Below are 25,654 nucleotides of genomic sequence, written 5' to 3' on the forward strand. Positions count from 1 at the left end.
ACGGGAGCAGTGAGGGTTACAGTGAACATACAACACGAAATATTGATATCCGAATGAAAATTTGAAGATATAGTCCATATTTTCATATTTACACCATTGTTCTACTTTGTAGTTAGTTAGTTAGTTAGTTAGTTAGTTAGTTAGTTAGTTAGATAAATGTGTATAAAACTCTCACCGACACGGGTGAACAGACTTCCATCTCACGGTAGCCACGGTCAACATACGAGGACAATTGCCACCATTACATAATAACCTTGTGAGTGATGCCGAACACGTACCAAGGCACGAGCTACGGGTATTTTAACCTGATCGCTGCAACCTGATCGCATCACTATTTCTTAAACATTTATTTGCTTACGTCATGTTTTTTTTAAATGCACTAGGATCATAAATTCGATATACTACTAGTCTGCAGCAATGAAACCCACTATACCATATTTATGGCTAATAAAGAAGGCCGCCGGAATGTGTGTATTGTACGCAATAGGACTGTAGACGACAGTGTATGGTTTGTGCAGACATATATTCATTAGTATGAGTGAGTGAGTGAGTGAGTGAGTGAGTGAGTTTGATTTTACGCCGCCTTTAGCAATATTCCAGCAATATCACGGCGCGGGACACAAGAAATAGGCTTCACATTGTACCCATTTCGGGAATCGAACCCGGGTCTTCGACGTGACGAGCGAACGCTTTAACCACTAGGCTACCCGGCCGCCAATGCTCAGTTAGAACAAGCCGAGGGAGGGAGGGATGGGATGGGATGGGATGGGATGGGATGGGAGGGAGCTGATTTTAAAAAAAATCATGTTTATTCATTAATTTTATGTCAAACCAATTTGCTATCGTTTCATGGTATTTCTATTGTGTCTGCCTGTCTGTCTGTCTGTCTGCTTGTCTATGTGAGACCGCTTCCGTAGTACTTTTTGTGTGTTTGTTGTTTACCGCCGCAGTCAGCATTATTCCAGCTAACACGACGTTCCGTAAATAAATAATCCTGATTGACATCATCAGAATCGATCTGCGCAATAGGGATACGATGACATGCATCCACGTCAGCCCCCTCCCGTTAGTCGCCTCTTACGACAAGCATGGGTTGGGCTGCTGAAGACCAACTCTAACCCGGATCTTCACGGGTCCCGTGGTGTCGTGGAGTTCGATAACCTCGTCGCGCCATACACACATGACAGTCGTTCAAATTGTGACACTTCCTGTTACCCTGCTTGGGTATTAAGGTGACAAAACAAGTAGTGGTCAGCTCATGAATTTCATCAACAACAATGTGCTTGAATATTGTGGATTTAACATTGATGTATGTCATCGTATCCTAATTGCGTGGATCTATGCTCATGACGTCAATCACTGGATTATATGGTCCGGACTCGATTATTTACAGACCGCCTTCATATAGCTAGAATATTGCTGAGTGCGGCGTTAAACAACAAACAAACAAACAAAAAAAAACAAAAAAACCTGTATTCTGTTTCGGGTGCATAATCAGTTGTTTACAGATCGGCTTCACATTGATGAAATACTGCTGTACAAATAAACAAACAAACAAACAAACACAAAATAAAACAAAATTCGGTCCTATGCAAGATGGGAGTATGAGTTACATGTGAACGGAGTGTGGGGATGTTACTCTCGTATAATCCCGTAAACCCCATCAAAGACACACATAACGAATTTATCATGACATTATCAGTGAAATATGCTTGCGGTGGCAATATCAGATCTGCCTCACGACTGTCAGTGGGTTCGGAATGGTTCTTGTGAACAGGGTCTTTTATGATGCGCGGACATGTAAAAGACAATGCCGTTACGGTGTCCAAACTTGCATGTTTTTTATAAGGGGGCGACTGACGTCATGTATACTGTCTTATCCTACATTTCCTTTGGAACTCATAGGGGAACGGGTGGCGCAGTCGCCTAAAGCGCCGTAATTCGTCCGGCAGTTGCCTCCCTTGGACACGAAAGAAGCCTATGATTGTGGGTTTCACCGTCATGCATCTCTTCGGACTTTCCTTCCACATTTAACTCTACATTGTCAAAAGCCGCGTTAAACCCTACAGCTGCAAATGCTTTTTTTAACAAAAACATATCGCAACAATGTATCTTTTGTCACAGACAATATATTTTTCTCAACATTCTGAAGCATGTTTTTTTCAGGCATTTTCTGGGACAGTTTATTTTTTTCGATAAAATCACACACACACACACACACACACACACACACACACACACACACACACAGGTAGCCTCAAGTAAACCTCGTCCTCTTTTTATTCAAATAAAACTCGGTGCGGTTGGGCAGCCTAGTGGTTAAAATGTTCGCCCGTAACACCCAAGACCCGGGTTCGATACCCCACATGGGTACTGTGTGTGAAGCCCATTTTTGGTGTCCCTTGCCGTGATACTGCTGGAATATTGCTAAAGGCGGCGTAAAACCATACTCACTATCTCACCCAAATAAAACTCAAAATGTGTCCATTCTGTAACACAACAATAGCTTCACAACATTACAAAAAAGTTTTCGCCATACTTCTTTATTTGTCAACATCCAGTATTACATTCATGAATAGGAAGGGGGATATTCATCAATGAAATTGGGACTGGTGACGATTTGACACATACAATACATACAAAACACATAAGACCCGAACACCAGTCCCAAATACAAGGGCTGAGCTTATGTCATGGCCTATCTGTAGACTACACTAATTAAATATATAACAACCTTGTATTTGGAAGTGGTGTTCAGAGTTATACTTCACACATATATAATATAACAGACAACGCCAAAGCAACGTCAATTGAAACACTTGAAGAGTATAATACAGAGAGTACACATTATTCGGACAATTAACAATAACAGGACAGACAGTACACATTATCCGGACAATTAACAATTACAGGACAGACAGTACACATTATTCGGGCAATTAACAATTACAGGACAGACAGTACACATTATTCGGGCAATTAAGAATAACAGGACAGACAGTACACATAATTCGGACAATCAACAATGACAGGACAGACAGTACACATTATTAGGGACAATCAACAATGACAGGACAGACAGTACACGTTATTCGGACAATTAACAATAACAGGACAGACAGTACACGTTATTCGGACAATTAACAATAACAGGACAGACAGTACACATTATTCGGACAATTAACAATAACAGGACAGACAGTACACATTATTCGGACAATTAACAATGACAGGAAAGACAGTACATGGTATTCGGAAAATTAACAATAACAGGACAGAACGTACAAGCTATTCGGACAATTCATAAAAAACAGGACAGAGAGTAATTCGGACAATGACGTGACGGAGAAATATTAATACAGCAATTATTTCAAGTGTACATCCATGCATTCTTATCATTTCTTTGCCTATATCGTCATTTAACATGGCTATTTCAGAATATCATATTTCATTACTGTGAAGTGATGGTTTAAACTTGCCATATGAAATCGTGGAGGAATGAATACAGATAACTTTCACAACAGCATCTTTCGATGTTCAGAAAAGATGGTATCAATGAAAGTTGTCGCACACATCAACCCGTCGTTCCACTCAGTTATTCAGTTATAATTACAACACTACAGTATCCACCACTTGCATGTTTTAAACAGTTTTGAAATAAAATAGACACAATTTATGGATGGCAACTTCTTTAATACTGTAAAGGCGACGTGTCGGTATAGATCCCGGATCGTTGTCAAACAAGACTGGTACAGGATTAAAGAAGTTGTTATCCATGAATTGTGTCTACTTTGTCATCCGTCAACTTCTAAGTAATGCCTATCAAACAATTCAGTTATGAAATAAACATATACTCTGCCAAAACAGAAACGCGAAAGTAGTAAAATCGTTAATATCTGACGAAGTGTAGCCGGTGTATATATACACAATTAATACAAAACAATGAATTCGCCATTACTGCATATATGTGGATTGGTTTGGTTGTTATCATTACATAGTCTAGGCCGTTCGCCTGTATCTAAATATTTGAGTTAGCCACCAGGACTTCGTGACAACAGCCATGTCAAGCCTTTTCAGAGCGAGTTTCGTGTCAGCAGGTCGCAGGTAGGACGCTAGGCAGTACCTCGTTGAGGGACCGTAACCCCGGTACTACGCTTGTCCGTTCTGTTGCTTCCGTCGGAAACAGTGGTGACTACGCCATCTGTCGTGGCAGCAGTTGAGGGTGGCTGAATCGTTGTCGCGGGTGGTTGAGTCGTTGTCGCGACTGGAGCAAAGAAAGACAAATCTTATTCGCATCAAAGTTTGAAACATGAATGATTTTACTGATTGTTCACACAGAAGAAGCACAATATCAGTGGGGTTGCTATCAGTGGATTGTGTGATCATATGATTTTTTTTGCCTTTTACGCCCCATGAAATCTGTTTCGGCGACGGAAACGGGCGTGAATTACATTCATCGTTAAGCATCGCTTCTTTTTTCAATGTGACATAGAAAATAATGTTGCCGTCACACATGGTTTATAAAGTAAAGTGATGAGAATAGTTACCGCGGCAGAAGGGGTCGTCGCACCAATTACATTCAGTTCGAGCATCATTATTTATCTTTCCATCTGGACACTTGGTGCACTCTGGCTTGAATCCTGTCTCTGAAACATAGCCGTCGTCACATGGTTCTGGAGGGGCTGTCGTAGTTGATGGCGTCGGTGTTGTCCACCTTTTGTCTGAAACGAAATCGTCAGGAGAGGTATATCTCCAGGAATCGACTTGGGTTCGCTTGCACAAAGCGACCTTAACGCTACGACTCCCATACTTAAACAAAGATTTACGATAGTCGTAGCGCTAAGATCGCTGGGTTCTGATAGTTACATCCATGGCAGTGTCCGCATGAGCTCACACATACCGTTGTGTATAAGTCCTACAAAGTAGTTCATACAGTTTGGATGTCGCTGTAGAAAGATGCATATGATTTATTTTGTTGCTTCACGCCGCAATCAGCAGTATTCCAGCTATAGGACGAGTGTATATCCTGTCACTGTGAGCAACGATCAACGCCGTCGGGGTACGATGTTACGCAAGGAATCAAGTCGCCGAACCTTTTAACCTGTTATCCCCAGATGCATACAATGAACTCACACAAAGTTCCTTAATAATATCGAAAATGTAAGTAATACTATGTACATTTAATGTTAACTGACAATCAATTTATCTCGATAAACATTTAAAGGGGGAGTATGCTCCACTGCTTCTTTTTGAGGGAAGAGTCTGAACGTTGTCATCAGTGCTAAGTGCCAACTATGAAAAAGAGACAACAGCCACACACAATATACGATGTATTGTGTTGCTCTTTGCATTAAGAGTCATTCCTACTATGGTACAGATCAGCTAGACAGTCGTTACAGAAGAGTTATCATCGAGAGTGGTTATAGAGTGTCGTTATTGAGAGTGCTTAGAGAGAGTCAACAAAGAGAGTGGTTATAAAGAGTCGTCATAGAGAGTGGTTACAGAGGGTCAACACACAGAGTGGTTAGAGAGTGTAGTCATAGAGGGTGGTTATAGAGTCAACATAGAGAGTGGTTAAAGAGAGTCAACATAGAGAGTGGTTATAGAGAGTCAACATAGAGAGTGGTTATAGAGAGTCAACATAGAGGGTGGTTATAGAGAGTCTACAGAGAGGGTGGTTATAGAGAGTCAACATAGAGGGTGGTTGAAGAGAGTCAACATAGAGAGTGGTTATAGAGCGTAGTCATGGAGAGTGGTTATAGAGAGTCAACATAGAGAGTGGTTAAAGAGGGTCAACACACAGAGTGGTTATAGAGTGTAGTCATAGAGGGTGGTTATAGAGTCAACATAGAGAGTGGTTAAAGAGAATCAACAAAGAGAGTAGTTATAAAGAGTCAACATAGAGAGTGGTTATAGAGAGTCAACATACAGGGTGGTTATAGAGTGTAGTCATAGAGGGTGGTTATAGAGAGCCAACATAGAGAGTGGTTAAAAAGAGTCAACATAGAGTGTGCTTAAAGAGGGTCAACACACAGAGTGGTTATAGAGAGTCAACATAGAGAGTGGTTTAAAGAGAGTCAACATAGAGAGTGGTTATAGAGAATCAACAAAGAGAGTAGTTATAAAGAGTCATCATAGAGAGTGGTTACAGAGGGTCAACACACAGAGTGGTTATAGAGTGTAGTCATAGAGGGTGGTTATAGAGAGTCAACATAGAGAGTGGTTAAAGAGAGTCAACATAGAGAGTGGTTTTAGAGAGTCAACATGGAGAGTGGTTAAAGAGAGTCAACATAGAGAGTGGTTATAGAGAGTCAACATAGAGAGTGGTTATAGAGAGTCAACGTTTAGAATGTTTATAGAGAGTCAACATACAGAGTGGTTATAGAGCTTCAACGTTGAGAATTGTTATAGAGAGTGAACATAGAGAGTGGTTAAAGAGAGCTGTCATAGAGAGTGGTTATAGAGAGTAGAAAGAGAGTCGTCGCAGAAAGTTATCTGAACACACACCAACACAGTCCTTCTTGGATGTCGCCCCCTCGTACCACGTTGTGAAGCCTGGTTTGCAAACTTGGCACTTTTTTCGACCTACGTGTTCCTGGTAGAAACCATATTGACACGGTCTACAGGTACCATCGCGGTCTTTCCTTCCACTTCGGGAGTTTGTCCCAGGTGGACACAGTGTCGGGTCTACTGTCGTCTCGGGTGGCATCTGTGTTGTAGTGACTGAAAGGAGGGGAAATTTAGACTGTTTATGTACTCATCCAATAGAAAGCTCTTAATCAAGCAGGGGTCGGTATTTCGATTCCGGCTATATTATGTGCATGTGTTTACGAATCACCATCAAATAGTGAGGATACCAGTTGTTCGCGTAAAGGTGAGCGTATCCTGCCCCACCGGTGGCACTCATCACAAACACATGTAAAGGCAAGGCATTTGGTACCTGAAAAAACACGGGAACATATGGTACATATCAAAATGTGGAATTGCATCGCTCATCATTCTTGCCACTGATGCGACAATTTTTTTGTCTGCCTTAACAATTTTGGAAAGCTTCACTTAGGCCTTCAATGTTGTAACCTTGATCAAACAACTTCTGAGCAAGAGTCGAATAACACTCTTTGAATGTTGTAACCTTAATAAGCACGAGCATAAATTACCTTGATCTTGCAAACACTCGGCAGACACAGTCAGAAATGCATTTACTGTTAACATTGAGCATTGGTATGGTCGAGAATGTTCAACATATGACTGGATATACAGCAGTAACCCTTCAGGGTATTTATTGATCAAATCATCTTATAAAATAGAAAGGCTGCCTCCTTTGTTGACGTATCAGGCTCATGACTGCAGTTGTTCATAACAAGTAACAAGATTAGTTCCAAATGTTGTTGTATAACCTCAGTGCCACCAACTCACAACTGTGACCTTGTCATAGCCATTGCACAGAAAGCGGAAGGTCAATGCTTCGATCCCTTAACCTGGTCATGTTAAAGACTTTGAAAATCGGTACTTCTTGTTTCCTTGCCTGGCGCTGGGAATTATGGTTATAAAGCAAACCTGGTTGGTTCGGAATGGGGTATCCATGTGATACTGCGGAATGCTGGAACTACGTATACTAATACCACTAGGTTATTATATGGGTCTTTTCTCGTGTGGGCATAGCTGGGACAGGTCCAAGGTCTGCCACATATTCCCTTCGCAGACTGTATTGGTCTGAGACACTCATATAAGACACTTTTGTGTGAATGAGCTACATGTAATTATATTTAATGTGGCCTGTGCCCTGTCGGTGGAGTTTCTATGTCAACAACCTCCGATCGCCCGGTTCCACGTAAAACGGCCGTCAGCTCAATTGAAATGGGAATCCTCTCCCTTACATTTAAAAGGCTCGTCAAAGGGTTCTCGTCAAAGCAGATAGCAAAAGAAAATAACATCACATGTTAAAAAAATGTTGAGGCGAAATATGATGGCAACACTTACAAAGCGTCGTTACAATGCAGAATGAAAGCACAGCCACACAAAAGCCGCTTTGTCTTGGCTAATCGGTATTGAGTAAGGATAGGATTTATGGATGAACAAGTTTATTACAATTAGGAGCGACGTTTCGGTGCAGGTTCTAACACCGTTATCAAGCAGGTGACCACTTAGTGCTCCAAGTTCTAAATGCATCTCAAAGAGGTAATCCGTATTGTCCCGCTTAGGCCACACTTTTTTTATTTCTTGGTTTACGGATTTCAAACTCATTTCAAAAGTCAGGCAGGCCAATTTAAAAAAAAAGAAGAAAAAAAAGCCTCTCACATTTTTTTTACTTGAATTTTGTCCTAAAAAGTTAGGTAGGTATGAAAAAAAATATCCTGGCGTAACAAAAGTCAAATAACTCAATTTTTCAAGAACATTTTATTATATCCCTGGCACTCAGCTTGTGCAAGGATGGTAACATAACAATATTCATGTCATGGGTGGAAATGCATGAAAGACGCTGCTATTTTGGCAGCATGGGCAACGTTTAACTCTTTCAACACCAGCCAACCAGAAGATTACTGCTGTGACATCAAGTTACCAGAGACTCTTGTGTGATAGATGAAACCAACATTTATTAAGGAAATTATCTGCTGAAATTAATATCTTTGCTACTACATGTTTGGCCATACACTATTTGAAAGGTCTAATTAATCCTATTGTTTATAAATATGAAAGTTATGTGTATTACATTATTTAAATAATTCATTAACAACTTAATAAAGTTCGTTTTAAATAAAAATAATGTAAGCTAAAACATTCATAACGTCCAGATTAAGGATCAATGAAGCGCAAATTTAAAGATTTTTTCGCCAAATATAAGAATTCATAAAATCCACATACCCATTTCTTTTTTATTTTCATTTGTTTACGCTGTTGGAACATTATTTTAAAAAGAATTACAAATAATATCTGTCACCACCCATTTCCCGATGATAGTGGCTGTCCCCTCACTAACATGATGAAATACCTCCGTTTTCAAAGCTTCGTATGAATAACACAAACGTCTAAGGCTGCCATGTCGGTATACATTAAAAAAACTTATATTGTTTCACCGACAAAATCTGCTACAAGGTTCGTGATTGGTCAAATTTAAGCACGTGACCTAACGCAGCCAATCAAATTACAGCAACGGTATTTTTCAGACTTTGGCGAAAGGTTTGGGTTAAATCATGTTATTCTGAACGGTTAAGCATGGAATCGCGATCTATATTAAAAATATGGAACTTTATGGATGTATAGAGCTAGGTTACGAGCTATGACAAAGATTTCTTATGCATATATTTTGGCACTAAGACATCGTGTCCGAGCCGAGAAATCGAGGCGACGAAAGGCGAGATGTCATTTGACTGACGATTACTTGCGATCGCACGAAAAGTTGGAAATAATAACTAAGATGTCAGTTTGGCAACTTTTATAGATACATTTTTGAAGATTTTATTTCTTTGTAAATAAAGACGTTTCAGGACGTGAAACGTCTTTATTTTGCTGTTTGACATGTTCGATGTGACAAGTAGGTTAATATAATTATAAACTATTTTGACGTGACTTGGACGGTCTACCGTGCGGTGTGACTTGTGGCTTTGAACGTCCAACAGTGTTGAAATAGTTAAACTGGTCACCACTGCGCTTTGCGTTGACAAGCTATGATGGTATTAGAGAAGGATCCCAGCAAGAAATATCAGAGTGACTTCCCTTTGCTTTACGCTCGACGAGAAAATGTAATCTTTTTTTTTGTTTGAACTTTTTGTCGAAAATATCGGCGGTAATAAAAAAAGGGTAATTTTCATTTTTATTTTTTTTTAACATTTGGACTTTGAAAGAGCGGCGCATCCGTAAACCAAGAAATAAAAAAATTGTCGCCTTAGCCTGAAGTAGGATGGAGCCTCATCCAGGCTTATCACAGACCCTTGATCAATAAAACTGAACATTATTCAAGGCAGCATTATACCAAACTCAGCCACTCCTTATACAATACCTGTGACATTTTCCGTGGTGACATTCACACTCCTCTTCACACCCGGCCCCTTTACGGTGACGGCCCACACGTACACTGTGTATTCAGTGACGGGTTCCAGGTCAGTAATCGTTACCCTGGTGATATTACTGCTTGTGACATTAAGATATTCCCGTATGTCTTCGCTGTCAGATGCTGGAGTAAATGAAATACCTTAGATGAAATACAACTTTCGTATTGCATTATGTTTGACAACCTCATTGAATTGAAGTCTTAAGGACATGTCGACATTAGATCAAGTTATCGATAAGGATTAGGGACATTGAAGTTACTTGTTAATCAAAATCGAGGTTACTGTGCTTCAAGGAGGAATGAGCCTTCTTACATGACACATCATAAATAACAAATCTGGTCCAGACTCGTTATTTACAGACCGCCGTCATATAGCTTGAATATTGCTGAGTGCGGCGTTAAACAACAAACAAACAAAGCCTAACAGAGTTGACATTTACGCTCCTGAATACGCCACTCATGGAACTATCGGGTCACTCAATGAGAAAAACTATTTTTTGACAAGTAAATACAAATGTCTCCTATGTATAATGTCAATCCTTGATTCCATACATAATCTGTCTCACCTATCGTCCAACAAAGACAATCTGACGGAAAGAAATACATATATGTTAAATACATAAGATTGTTTAAATTATAGAAACAGCCTTGCCTTTTAACGACTTAAAGCATGTTTTAAAGTACATGTAAAATGATACTGGTGAAACTAAGTTATCTTATGTACGTCGTTCTTTTTAAATCTAAGAATAGTGTAGTGATACAAATAATGTAGACATCGTCTCACACGGTGACTGACTGCACTACCTCGGCTTAAACTAGAAACTGGTATTAGAAAACGTGTTTCGTTAGCCTCCAAACCTTTATGGAATGCGCTGCCGTATCCGATGAGAGTGTCACGTGGAGTTTTAGGCTTAGCCCACTTCAATGTCACGAATGTTGACCCAATGTCGGCTTTTCTCAGCCTAAACACCTGTGTGGATTGCTCTGAAATGATAAATGAATAATGAAAAGAACAAATTGAAGGCTGTGTTTGTCTTTTCAAAGCAATATTATCCCCCAACTTTATTCAACACTAGATATTACACAAAAAACGCATTCAACTTGCATTTCACCAAAATAACAATTCATATTTATATTCACTTGTGTAAACTGACGGGCAAAAGAAACGCCACCAAACAATTTTCAGGTCTAAAACAAAACAGACGCAAAATTAAGTAATAGTTGATGTTTTATTATAAAAAAAACCAATTATTCAAAAACGGTATTTGAAAATGACAAGATCAAAAACCATGTACTTAAAGTTCTGCAGACACGCTGGGTGCACTGTCAAGTATTCGATCATACCCGCAGAATCGACGTAGATCTCTTTCAAAGTCCCGTGCTACACACATGGCTCAGTATCGGATGTGACCCCCTCCAGCAACGATGCAGGCCCTAACACAACGTTGAACTGAGTACACGAGTCTCCTGACATCCTGATTAGGGATCCTACGCCATTCTTCCTGTAGGGCAATTGCCAAGGCATCCATTGTCAATGGCGTCTGTTGATGTTTCCGAATTCTGCGTCCCAGTTGCTCCCAGAGGTGCTCTATGGGCGACAGGTCCGGTGATCTGGCTGGCCACTGTAATACGGTCACGTTGTTGGCGTTCAGAAAGTCGCTAGTGACTCGAACTGTATGAGTGGTGGCGTTGTTCTGCTGAAACAGCGTCCGTAGGCGTCGTTGCAGGAAAGGCAGTACCACAGGCCGCAAAACCTCATCAATGTAACGACGTGCAGTGAGATGTCCGTCGATGATGACCAGATCTGGCTTCTGATCCCCGCAGATGACATTCCAGACCATGACACTACAACCTCTTGGACGCAACAACGTGCCGTCCGTTCACCACGTCGTCGGTAGATTCGAACCCGCCCATCAGACTTGAAAAGCTGGCACCTACTCATGTCGCTGGAAACATACTTCGCCAATTTCTCTGCTGCCACTGCTGTAGAGTCCTGGCCCATCTCATTCTGTGACATCGGTGTAGAAACGTTAACGTCATGCCCTTGAAAGTTCGATAGGCACGGAGGCCTTACAAGTGGAGTCGTCTAGCAACGGTCCTTCTGCTAACTGGATGTCCAAGGCTGTTTGCGGATGATGACGTCACAGTTAGGAATCTGGGTCGTGACCTTGGGTCTTCCACTCCTCGGCTGTCTGCAGTACTGCCAGTTTGCCTGTGACGTGAGATAAGTCTGGCGATGGTGAACTTGAAGCATTTGCAACATACCGATGGCTCTCTCCCTCTGCTCTGCGGTTAGTGGAGGCATGTTCGTTGTTTTAAACGGTTTCATTTGATGAGAGAGTATAAGCCTGCTCATGTTTTGTACCAAAATTTCATTCAGGTAACTTTGTGCACATTTTGCAATTTTTAGTGATTAAATTCACTTTTCTCGCAAATCACGTGTAACGCGTGCACATTTTCATATGGAATGGGTAAGTTGCATTCCAAGTGTGTGTTCCCAACTGTTTTCGAGCTGTTTGGAAAATTTGTTGAAAACTGGCGACCGTTATTTATTTGGTTGCGTTTCTTTTGTCCGCTAGTTTAGTTATGTGTGTCGTCGTCATCTTCCCAAGGCAAGGGAGATAACAAACTATATGCGTCCAGCTGAACTAGGCTGGGATTTCTCGGCTCGATCGTAGCTCTTCCAGTGGCTATTACGAGTAATGTCCCTTCTTCGTCCCTCCTATTGACAAATCAGATTCCGCCTCTTCAAACAAAATGGCGGCGCTCGGTCAAGACGATATGATCGATATCTATATCAAGATCTATATTGTAAAAGAACGGTTCTTACCTCGTGAAGTGCATCAAATCATATGGGCACCTTGATGAAAAACATGAAAAGATTTGGAAAATATCTGTCGACGCCCAGTTGACAGTACACATCCTTTGCAAATCCTTCAGTCGACTGAAATCTACACGTTGAAAGCCATATTGTTTACGAAGCGGATGTTGGTTTCGTTACGCGATTTTGATTGGACTAAGGACAGGCTCGTTAGTCAAGCCAAACTGTAACTCCATAATACCAGTCTAGTTCGGCATGGGTGGAAATTGGACTTTTATAGTCAGTTAACTCCCTTGCCTCGGGAAGATGGTGTGTGGTGCTGATTTTACGAAACGAGCGAGAGTAATACATGAATTCTTACACGAGTTTGGTTAAGAGCAAGTGTAATACTTTCTTTATTCCCCATTATTTCTTCATGTTTTTGAGTCTCTCTTTCGAAACTGTAAAATTATTGTCCCCCTGAGAGGGCATAGTAAGTCCATATCATTCGACGTCTGTTATTCCTATCATAGTTTTAATCGTAGAATATATGTTCTTTTAAATACAGCTACATTCCCTAATCGTCGCCAACAACTGAAGGGATGATGTAAATCCTGCTGGGGTCCATGCAGGTAGCAAAGGTACTGTAAGTCCCCATGGTCCCCAGTATGGTGATCTACCTTCAGTTGCTGGCGATCTATAGCCCATTTTAATGTATTGTCCTGTCTAGTGATGTATTTTTATGGTTCCCTGCTAGTTTTAAATAATAATCTGTGATAAGTCTAGTTATTTTACTGTCCCTTGTCGACAGGTTTTTATGGTTTACATGTATTTATTATATATAACTTTTGAAAGTCACGATATGGCTGAAATATTGCCGATGTGACTTAAAATCTTAACTCACTCACTCACTCACTCTCTTTCGAAAATGCACTGGTCACGACCGCAGCCTATAAGACCTCGTGGATGTCGTCAACAGTCTTCAGCCCTGACATCGTTTCTAGTGTGACGTTAGTCCGACTTTATGTCAATAATATTTGAGTCATGACAACAATGTCGTCAAGATGATGTTAACAATACACTGGTGCGCGTGAAGTAATATTTGCACAAGAGCACATACGAGGTTTAGGAACTCCGTTATTTGGAACCCTATGGGTAATACATGTCCGTTACTATACTTACGATAACAGTCTGATTGTTGTTCACTACCAACGGAAGGAGTGATTTCCTTTTCTGCACAGGATTTGCATGTCGTGCTCCCCTCCAGTGCTTGGTACTGACCGATAGGACATTTGGTGCATGGCTCCAACCCGGTATCGGAGTAAGACCCATTAGGACACGGAGCTATCAGGGGAGAAAATGTTTCGTTTATGAATTTCCTCCTTGTCGTGACCTAATTGATTCTAGATCATAATTCAATAGCGACTAACTTTACTGACATTACATCTTACTCTTCATTTCATCCAACATTAATCCAATCAATATGAAATGGCCCTATCATACACTGGATAACCGACGATGCTCCCTTCTTCATTCATAGTGGCATAGGTTGCAAATTGGTCTCAGGCAACACAACTCGCTGTGTAGAGTTGCGTTTCTTAGCTGTACGAGGATCCGGGTTCGAACCCCACATTGTCATTATGATCACTGGTTTATCCTCCGCCTTAATATGGCCTTAATATATTCCTAACTTTCCTGCAACCTTCATTGATTATTAACTGCTTCTTCTTTCTTCCTTCCGTTCTTTCTGTCCTTAATTCATAATGGAACTGCTATATAAATTGTAATTATAGCATGATAATAGCGTGTCATATGCATGTCACGTTCGCATGTGGAAATCGATATCACAGATTGCAATTTCTTAATACTTTCGTTTAAGTTGATGTTATAAATATATAAAAAGTGGTACATTTGTCATGGCAATTGAATATGCTGTCATCTATATTTTAACATGTGAGCTCACCAGTAATAAGACATTAGTTGGCTCGCAATTCCAGGCGAAATGCAAGCAGTTTGCAAGATGTATTGACGCTTATTTTTGATGAGGCTACAAGACGAATATTACACAATTTCATATAAATCTATACACAAAGTTCTGCTGGAACGTATTAAATTAGTGTCCAAAATACATTGATCCTTAACATCCCAGCAAAAGCTGTACTATTATTTACAATCGACGTTATTTATGCACTGCTGCCAAACAAACCCCAAACTGCTGGACCAGTCTCGTAGCACAACTATTGGACCAGTCTCGTAGCAAAACACGGAGAAGTCTCGTAGCACAACTATTGGACCAGTCTCGTAGCAAAACATGGAGAAGTCTCGTAGCACAACTATTGGACCAGTCTCGTAGCAAAACTGTTGGGCCAGATTTAAACCTTTGTACTATCCGGACCATAACTACGGGACAGTCGAAAGGCACGATGTAATTCCTTAAACTGCGATCGTGTACATTTAAGAGGCCGAATGTTCAAGTGTTCCTTACCTTTACAGTCTTCTCGGCTTCTTCCAAGGGTTAATGTGAACGTGCCTGCAGGACACTCTCTACATGTAAGATTGCCTGTGTCATCTTGGTATGTTCCTGTACGACACATGCGACAACCGGTATGCCCGTCATATTCATAGCCTACCCCGCATGCAGCTGAAAGAGATTAGAAACTGTAACAGTTCTATATGTAAAACATGCTAGATCAGTCATTAGTCAACACACTACGGCGTGGCACTTAAATGAAACCTGTGACAGTGTTTATTTTAAGTCCGTTAAAATTATGAATCGCACACTTTGACAGTAATTAAAATGCATCAGCCTCTGTCTACTTCTGCTATGTCTGACCTTGCCTTCTCCTTTTGCAGTCCACAATTATGGAACTCTTTGTCTTTGAATCTGAGAAACTCTGCTTCTAAGGAAACGTTTAAGTCTCTCCTCAAAACCCACCTCTTCACCTCAGCTTTTCAATAGATCTCCCCATTGTTGGCACATAGACATTACTTTATAACTTTGTCAAAGCGCCAGTGAGCAACTGTCGATGGATATTAGGCGCTTTACAAATCAATTATTATTACACTGATGTGGCCTTACCACAGCCTCTTGATGCCTTGTCTGCAGCGTATTGAGCGTCACACATTGCGGTTACAGGATATTTCTTGTATATAATTCTTCTACTCCTCCTGCCAATAATGTTGAGTGTCTTCAGATTAACTTTAAGCCAGTCGTTTATTTTTAAGCCGACTGTTCTCATCACGATGTCCGCAACTTCAGTAGCGTCGGTTTCAAGGAGTCTCCTTCGCACTTCCATTTTTACAACCATGAACAGCTGCCCTCGACGATTTCCTTTGCATGCGGCCCTTATGTTTTTAATGTGACACATCGGACAATTCGAATAGAAACTTTCAAGTCTTAATATATTTTCAAATGTGTCGGTAACATTTTGTGTATCTTCTTCTGTGCACGTGGAAGACCAATAATAACCAAGAGACGTTTCAAGAACGGAGGAGTCTCTTTTCTCTGAAATGACATGAAAGCTTATGTTGTATAATAAGCATATGTTGCATCCGGGACGTGCATGGTATTTATTATAATAACATGGAGATATAATTCTCTGGATACTCAAGGGCAAAAGCGCGTACGTTGCTTTTCCTCAAAAGGATCAATGTGAACAGGATGCAATAAATGAATTAGTGAGTGAGTATGGTCATAGCAATATTCCAGAAATATCACGGCGGGGGACACCAGAAATGGGCTTCACACATTGTACCCAAGTCGGGAATCGAATCCGGATCTTCGGCGTGACGAGCGAACGCTTCAACCACTAGGCTACCCGACCGCCCTTGAAGCATATGAAGCCATCCCTTATAATGTATGTCTCACAAATGTGAGAGTTCACGTCGTACACTGACCTATATTAGTGTGTGCTTGTGGTTGTTGTTTGTTTGTTCCAGCTATATATATGACGGCGGTCTGTAAATAATCGAGTCTGGACCAGACAATCCAGTGATTGACATCATGAGCACATCGACCCACGCCATTGGGATACGATGACATGCACCAAACAAGTCAGCGAACCTGACCACCCGATCCCGTTAGTCGCCTTCTTCGACAAGCATGGGTCACTGAAGACCTATTCTCAACCGGATCTTCACGAGTATTGTGTGGTAATGATACATCTTTATGTCAAAGAATAGTTACGTTTGGAGAACTAACTCAATGTATTGTACCTGTAGTTTTGACGGCATTAATGTCGAGCTGAAATTTTGAGCTGAACGCGCTCATTAACAGGTAACAAAGCTCTTCATAGTGCCCTCCAGTATCAAGGTGAGGTGAAAAGGGGGTTTAGCGTCGCGTCCAAGATTATTGCAGTTATAAAGCGACGTGCATGTACGTGTTGGGGCGGCTGCTTGTACTAATCGGGACCGATGCCGATTTATAGTGCTAGCCCACTGAGATACCATGCCGCAGTTTAACATGAATACCCCACTCAGATACAGTTTACTGACTCCGAACCGACCAGTCCTTGTTTTAGCCCCTTAATGCCGAGCGCCAGACAGGATAACAACAAGTACCATCGTGGTATGACGCGGCTGGGGATCGAACCCCGGACCTTCCTCTCTCCGGGCGGACGCCCTAGCCTGCCTCTAGACCACGGAGGCGGGCCAGAAGGAAATATGATGTAATAACATGATACTCACTGACACAGCCAGGGTCGTCGTTGTTTGACCATACGCCTTGAGCAGGAGTACAAATAAGGGATTCAAACATGTTGGCATTTCTGGCAGGTATTTTTCCAAGATTGCATTGCACACTGCAGATCTGGCCTCCTGAGAACTCTCCGCAGTTCATTTTGGAATTAGGAGGATCCTCTGGGATGATACATTCCTTTTCTGCAAAAGATACATCAAGGATCAATTAATAGGTGTTGTGTTACCCCAGGCAGCAATATGCCTGCGTGCCGCGCTACGACTTGGTTAAGATATGGGAGTTACGATCACGTAAGTGCTAAGATCTCTTTGTACCCTGCTATATTTGTTTGTTTGTTGTTTAACGTCGCACTTAGCAATATTCAAGCTATATGACGGCCGTCTGTAAAATAATCGAGTCTGGACCAGACAATCCAGTGATTGACATCATGAGCATCGATCCACGCAATTGGGATACGATGACATGCATCAACCAAGTCAGCGAGCCTGACCACCCGATCCCGTGCTATATAACCATACTGTAATAATGTAATGTATATGTTATTAGTTTCCAATTTAGTTATCTTTTTGTCAGACACTCTTGTATCAACGTCAGTGCATGTCGGATGACAGTAATGTACAGTCAACATGACGTCGTGTGTTAGACGTCACGTCACTAGATGTGATGCCAGAAATATGTTTGCTATTCGAGTAACTGCACTGGGTTTTATGCTAGCGGGGATACATTTAATATCCATATTCCCCCTAAATAGGACCTTGTAAGTTGTTCGGTTAAATACAAAATAGTCGTGAATAACGAGACGTACAGCTCTACTTAGCCCATACAATTCGGCATACTCCGTTACTAAACTGAGGAGCAAAAGAATCGATACCTCTCAGTTGATTATACCTGCTGTACGTCCTACCTGTCCTAGGGCATGGCAAGGCTATATGGCAAGGCTATACTAACATAAGAGTGTCCCTTCGAACGATGTGGCTTTACCCGCATAAACATTGCGTGCGTTAGCTTTTACACTCCTTTGAGCAATGTCCTGGCATGTCAGCCCTAACGTCGAAGCAAAACCCTCGAGCACGGGGATGGTCCTGACGAATCAACGATATTGATCACCCCTCTGGTATTCGAACCCATTGGATCCTGACATACCCGAGGGACACATGATTCAAATACACGCGCAAATGTGGCCCCGCCGTCTGAGGCACTGCCAAAAACCTATGATTATGGGTTCGAATCCCGGTTCGCCCCGATTATGTTTCTGGGTTTGCCAGAACCATACCCTTGCTTGTGGGTTTCACCAAAGTGGTAAAAGTTTGAGAACTGCATCAATTCGGGCTTTCATCCCACATTAAGCTGCCACGCCGCGATATAGTTGGAATGCTGTTCAAAGCGACGTTAAACCCAACTCACACACTCACTCAAAACACGCCCTCTATTTTTCACAATATCCATCATATCCAGAGAAAAAAATAGTACAATTTTTTTCTGGAACAAAATTACTTTTAAAAGGAAAAAGGTTTTTTAAGCTTCTAGCAAAGTCATAGTATCATTTATCAATTACCGTCACAAGAAGGCGTTCCGCCTTGAGTGTCCCACGCCATAGTGCCGTTGATCAGCTCGCACGTAATGTTGGACGCACCCAATAAAGTTATACCATGGGTGCACGATACACTGCAGGATGAACCATGTGTAAATTGGTCACCACACTTGACCTCCAGTCGGGGATGCCCAAACACTGGGGCTCGGCAGCTTCTCGCTTGAGGATAAGGAGATGGGATATATGTCTTTACACGGTAATCAACATTTCAAAAATAACGAAAGCCCTGTATAACAAATAACAAGACACCTATAATGAAACTATGTATAAGTGTGCATACAATTTATATTATTTCCCGATATGAACCCGTTGTTAATTCAACACCTTGGCGTGTTCAGGGACCGACAATTTCATATTCGGGGAATGGGGGGGGGGGGGGGGGAGGAGGTTGTTCGTGGAGATTGTGCGTTGGGTTGGGATTTGTATGGAGATTAGATTTACATGTATTTTTCAGCTAAACCACATATTTGCTTTTAAAATAAACCTTTTATCCTTGATATTTACAAAAAAATGTATGAACTGACAATTTCTTTTTGTCATCATGACAACAGTCAGACATTTTTTTCATTTTTTTTTTTCATTTTTTTTTTTTTTTTTTGGGGGGGGGATAAATCCCTACGCCCTTACCTTCCAGGATATCAAATAGCCGGTCCCTATCGATTCAGTATCATATTGAATGACATACCGTAATTTATTTATTACTAGTCGCAACACACAAGTTTCATTTTGGAACAACCAATCAAAACAAATAAAAAAAACACTGCCAAGTGGAAATCACATGTGAACACAAGATCACTTTTACCCAATGTGTTGCTACCATTCTATTTCGACTTTCGCGTTACAGAGATCAATATGTAATTACATTCTGAAGATCTCTACCCTGACCCATCAGTGTTTGATTACTATTATTCACGAGTGCTCTTATTTGTGATATACGCTGATATACGAACGTTTTATCATGAAAAATCAACGTTTAACAAATGAAAGTGTGATGAACGTAGTTGTACTTACTTACGACATTTACCATAAACGAGCATTCATCCGTTAGACCGGTATCATCGACAGCTTCATACGTAATTTCGTGCGATCCAACTTCAAAACGAGAACCACTTATGAATCCTTTCCTCAGAATAATTGCGACATCGCTGTCAGAGTTATCCTCGGCGACAACTTCTGGCCACACCACCACGGCTGAGTTTCTGCCTCTTTCTGCATATTGTTTGATGAATCCCGGTGGACAGTTGGTGATCCGTGGTGCTCGTACATCTTATAACATCATGAGACACTGAGATAGTATGTCAAACCAAATATATATATCAAAAATATGTTTTGAAGTCGTCTAAGGTGCCGCGATTCGCTGTGCAGAGTTGCGTACCTTGGGCACGCCAGAAACCTATGATTGTGCGTTCGAATCTCTACATGGGAAAGAGTAGAACTATTTTTCTAGAAAAAAAATGGATATTTGTTATTATTTCCAATTTAGTATACATTACCCATACTTTGCAATATTACATACAACAATTGAACGAATTATAGTTACAGTCATAGATAATCACATTTTATATGTGACATCAGTGAGTCAGTGAGTTTGATTTTACGCCGCTTTAAGCAATATTCCAGCAACATCACAGCGGGGGACACCAGAAATGGGCTTCACACATTGTACCCATGTTGGGAATCGAACCCGGGTCTTTGTTACATTGGAGGAAGGGCCGGAGTGATGTAGGCCTAAGAGGTTTGGGAGACCCGAGAGCAAGGATATGGTGTTGATAAACCTAGAAACATAACCACGGCCGATGTAGATGCGAACCCAAGACCATAGCTTTCTGGCACACCCAGATGACGTAACTCTGCACAGCGAATTGCAGCGCCCTTAGACGACTGAACCACCCTTGCCGACAGTTTATTGATAATATTTTCTTATATATTGAGAATGAATTTAATTGTCTCATATACTTTTCCAAGATGAAAAAGTGGACCATTAGTTGCTACAGACCTTTGCACACAGGCATTTCCGTCCATGTCTTGTTCGCCTGACACTTAGTTCCTGCAACCTGCCAAGGTGCTCGATCGTAAGCGTCTAGCCTAAAACCCTGCTTGCACGTTAGGCTGCACCCACTCCTGAAATTATTATGATCACCACAGAACCACCCCGCTCCATTTTCCGGCAGTTGAAGGACAGGGCACTGAATGGCTGCAAATACATACAAACATTTAAATAACTTTTTAAAAAAACCCATTTCGAACCTCTATTATCGAAATCCTTAACGTGACCTATCTCAAATTCCCTTCCCATTTGAAGAAACTATGAGACACGAGAGACATTCCAACCAATACCCGCTGCGAGTAGCTTGTCCAAAAGTACTGTTGTACTGAGTTAATATATATTGCTTTTCACTATTTGTCTTTAGCTACCCAAGCAAGAAAAGGTCACAGTATGTGGTGACAAACTACAGTCGCTGGATGATGTGCCGTAACACCTGGCAGGTGTGACCCCCCCCCCCCCCCCCCCCCCCTCTCCCCGGTCTCAAAAGACACACACAATATACATCATAAGTCAATTTGTGCAATCACACTAATATATATATTTGTTTCTTTGTAAGCAAACAGGTACATATTTTTTATTAGTCTCTCGTTTATTCAATAACATTTCGAATATGTTAGAAGTCAGTTTCTTCTTTCCATCATCTATTTTAAATATTGTAACTTGTTTCAGTATTTTCCTTTGAAGGACCACTTCAAACTCTAAATTTGACCAAACTTTCTCACCTGTAAATTGTCCTTTGAACATTTATTTTGTATTGTTATTCTCAACAAACAGTTTTTGCTTGCAGTTATAACTTTGTTAATGTGTTGTTTCCATGAGTGATAATATATTGTTAACGCTACGAATTAAAAGCCAGACATTTATTAATTTCCGACAGTACTTTAACACTTCCAGGTCAATTAATTTGTTCATGATGACAGGCACAGACCCTATATTTCTACAAACCTGTACATGCTGAAACAGATGATGGTACAAGTAATACCCTTAATGCAATGTTAAAGGTAGAAACACATTTCTGTTGTCTGTAGTAATAGATTACACACATCTAGGTCCATGTGTCGCAGATTAATTAAATTCTGATAAAGCATACCTTTAACACGTTGAAGTATCAGGTATTTTGTTTTGCAAAACGGTAGCAACATAATCTATCCGAACAGTGCCTGTAATATTATCCGCTGATATGTCTGTGCCAGAAACGACACGTAGTTGTGAAGTATAGGATATGAAGGCAATGGAATCATTAAAAGAATGTACTCAACAGTTTGTTCCACAATGTATAACCTATAGGGGCCGGAAATTCAACAGCACTGTCATTTACGTTTCTACGTGGCTCGTCTACATGGAACTCACTATTCTACACGACGTTCATATTTTCATTCCTTGTGTCTTTCTCATGATATACGAACCTGGCGCACTCTACAACCATAAATGACAACCCTGCACACTGATACAAGTTACTACGTGCATTTATCAGTCGTAACGACCTGGATATTCCGGGTTGTAATAGGTTCCACCGATCTGTGCTTGTACGAGGCCACTAACTTGGTGGAATTATCATGTTCGTTTGCTTGCGTGTTAACTTGTCCGACGGACGATGTTAATAATATCAATCTCTGGCTTGTCTTGTCAACGATCCATTATTTACAAACGCCGTCATAAAGCTTGAATATTACTGAATGTTTTAAAACAAAATAAAAATGATTGGTTGTAGCAATTATATATGTGCCCATCAGTTAACTGAATTAAAAATGGCAAACATTCTCGTAGCACAGCCGACGACACAGATATCAATGTTACGAACTCAAGAGGGGGTCTTATGAGAATGCCGAGGGGAGTTCAATACGTTTTGCAGCTTCAATATAAGACCAAGTCGCAGAATATATTTTGCACTTTTATTTTTCAATATAATCTTCCTTCACCTCAATACACTTATTCCATTTGTCCTTCAAGCTTTTAATACCACTTTTATAGAAATCCGCAGATTGGCCCTCCAAGCACGCCTCTGTGGCAGCCGTTATGTCCTCGTTATCCTGGAAGCGTCTTCAACGTAGGGCAGATTTTATTTGTCGGAACAGTAAATAGTCACTGGGGGCTAAGTCTGGGCTGTAGGGTGTGTGATTTAACTGTTCGAACCCGCATTCATATATTGCGGCCTGTGCATGTCTCGACTTGTGGACCGGAGCATGTAAGGAACTTAATTACAGTGCGTTGTTCATGTTTGAGAGAATCCATGATTGTGACCACCCGTAGGTGAATGGAGCCACCACATCTATCTTATTGTTGTGTCTGGAACTTGTTATGACACCTGTCAACCTGATGTTATGGCTGGTGTCACACCTGCCACAAGTTGACATTGTTTGTGTAAACACAAATGCCCAAGTTGCAAAACTTATTGAACGCCCCTCGTACATCATGCAACGTTACATTGATTACCACTTCGCCGTATGGCTTAATATTTGATATTTCCTGTACATAATTTAGTCTTCCTCGATGATAATTGAAGATCACAACCAAAATGCACCGCTCATCAAAACAAATATATGATGAGAAACACCTGTTACTTGATAAGGTGAGACATATAGCCTCCGTGTATCCCGAGACTGAACATGATGCAACATTCAACATTGGCATGCTGGTAAACAGTGTGGCTTACTTTTACACTGTGTACTTTCTGTGGAATAGCGTCCATTCTCCTTGCAGGTTATGGTGGAAGGTCCAGTCAACTCGTAACCCGTTTCACAGGATAAGTGACAAGTATTACCATGATAAACATAGTTTGTACTGCAGTTATTAGACCCATGGGGTATCGGCCATGACTGACACAGGACCTCTGAAACACAAATACTAGTTTATGGGAACGCCAGAAAATAGAACACACATTCTGCTAATACTTACCGTATTCGACATAATAAGCGCACAGGGCGCTCTCAAAATTAGAAATAGGGAGCTCTTATTAGAACGTTATTTTGGTGAAGGATAAATTTTGTGGTTTATGCTGACAGCCTGAAATGTTTATGTACGACATATGTATTTTTTCAAATTAAATGCCCATAATTAAGGGTGCATATAATACACGAGTGCGTATTATACGCGAATAAATAAGTCTTGTGTACATTGATCAATCGGAAGGGGTGCTAATTGGGATTGTTTACTAGCCAGTATCTTAGCAAATATCGCCGTGGGCGCTTATTGGAGCAGGGCGCTTATTACGTCGAATACGGTAACTATGTTCATATCGGGTACATTCTTTTGTAAACAAACAATGAGGCATTGCTGACTACATTTGTGCAATGGATCTACCATTTGATATTCATTTGAAGATTGGGAGACAGAATGGAATTTTTGTAAGAGTGAGTGAGGGAGTTTGGTTTTACCCCGCTTTTGGCAATATTCAAGTAATATTACGGCGGGGCACACCAGAAATGGGCTTCACACATTGTACCAATGTCGGGATTCGAACCCATGTCTTGGGCGTGACGAGCGAACGCTTTAACCACTAGGCTACCCGACCGCCCCTATTTTTAAGACATGCAATTTCTTCCTCTGACCAACAAAACATTGCTGTTCAGGGCATCCACTATGCCCACTTACAGTTTTGTAAAACCTGAGTGTTAATTCCTATTTTGAATCCTCGCTTCCCCTACAGTACCAATTGTCATCCACGTCAAATGATAAATTGTGTTTTCAGTTGTGTTTGTTTGTTCTTTAATACACACATAGCAATATTCCAGCTATATAACAGCGGTCTGTTATGAATGCGATCTGTAAGTAATCGAGTCTGGACCAGGCAATCCAGTGAGTGACATCATGAGCATTTAGACATTGTCAATGTCGTTTTTATTCATGTTGGGGATAACAGACTCTGCATCATGTGACGCCGGACATTTTTGAAAAATATGTTTCGTGTTTATGAAAAGAGCACATATTTAACGGATCACATGTGTTCCTGTGTAATATTTTACGGGTCACATGTGTTCGTGAGTGATGTGTCCCAGGTCACATGTGTTCGTGAGTGATGTGTCCCAGGTCACATGTGTTCGTGAGTGATGTGTCCCAGGTCACATGTGTTCGTGAGTGATGTGTCCCAGGTCATATGTGTCCGTGAGTAATGTTTCCCAGGTCACATGTGTTCGTAAGTGATGTTTCCCAGGTCATATGTGTTCGTGAGTGATGTTTCCCAGGTCATATGTGTTCGTAAGTGATGTTTCCCAGGTCATATGTGTTCGTAAGTGATGTTTCCCAGGTCATATGTGTTCGTAAGTGATGTTTCCCAGGTCACATGTGTTCGTGAGTGATGTTTCCTAAGTCACATGTGTTCGTAAGTGATGTTTCCCAGGTCATATGTGTTCGTGAGTGATGTTTCCCAGGTCATATGTGTTCGTAAGTGATGTTTCCCAGGTCATATGTGTTCGTAAGTGATGTTTCCCAGGTCATATGTGTTCGTAAGTGATGTTTCCCAGGTCACATGTGTT

General features: G+C 41.1%; 1 protein-coding gene across 3 annotated transcripts in view; it reads right to left on the reverse strand.

Annotated features, from left to right (window-relative positions):
* Positions 1-2,527: 2,527 nt before the first annotated feature.
* LOC124143488 overlaps positions 2,528-25,654 on the reverse strand; it is a 39,805-nt gene continuing 16,678 nt past the window's right edge. For all 3 annotated transcript variants that reach the window (XM_046512490.2, XM_046512488.2, XM_046512489.2), the window contains 13 exons: positions 23,836-24,012; positions 21,132-21,329; positions 20,147-20,401; positions 19,100-19,294; positions 17,535-17,726; positions 15,928-16,353; positions 15,334-15,489; positions 14,031-14,192; positions 10,907-11,032; positions 9,998-10,171; positions 6,508-6,723; positions 4,548-4,721; positions 2,528-4,264 (listed from right to left, as the gene is read on the reverse strand). In XM_046512490.2, the coding sequence (XP_046368446.2) occupies positions 4,113-4,264; positions 4,548-4,721; positions 6,508-6,723; positions 9,998-10,171; positions 10,907-11,032; positions 14,031-14,192; positions 15,334-15,489; positions 15,928-16,353; positions 17,535-17,726; positions 19,100-19,294; positions 20,147-20,401; positions 21,132-21,329; positions 23,836-24,012 (2,603 nt within the window). In that variant the 3' untranslated portion in view covers positions 2,528-4,112. The remainder of the gene's footprint in view (positions 4,265-4,547; positions 4,722-6,507; positions 6,724-9,997; positions 10,172-10,906; positions 11,033-14,030; positions 14,193-15,333; positions 15,490-15,927; positions 16,354-17,534; positions 17,727-19,099; positions 19,295-20,146; positions 20,402-21,131; positions 21,330-23,835; positions 24,013-25,654) is intronic.

This window comes from Haliotis rufescens, unplaced genomic scaffold (assembly GCF_023055435.1).
Source record: "Haliotis rufescens isolate VD_foot unplaced genomic scaffold, xgHalRufe1.0.p SCAF_8, whole genome shotgun sequence".
In the NCBI taxonomy this organism is placed as follows: Eukaryota; Metazoa; Mollusca; class Gastropoda; order Lepetellida; family Haliotidae; genus Haliotis; species Haliotis rufescens.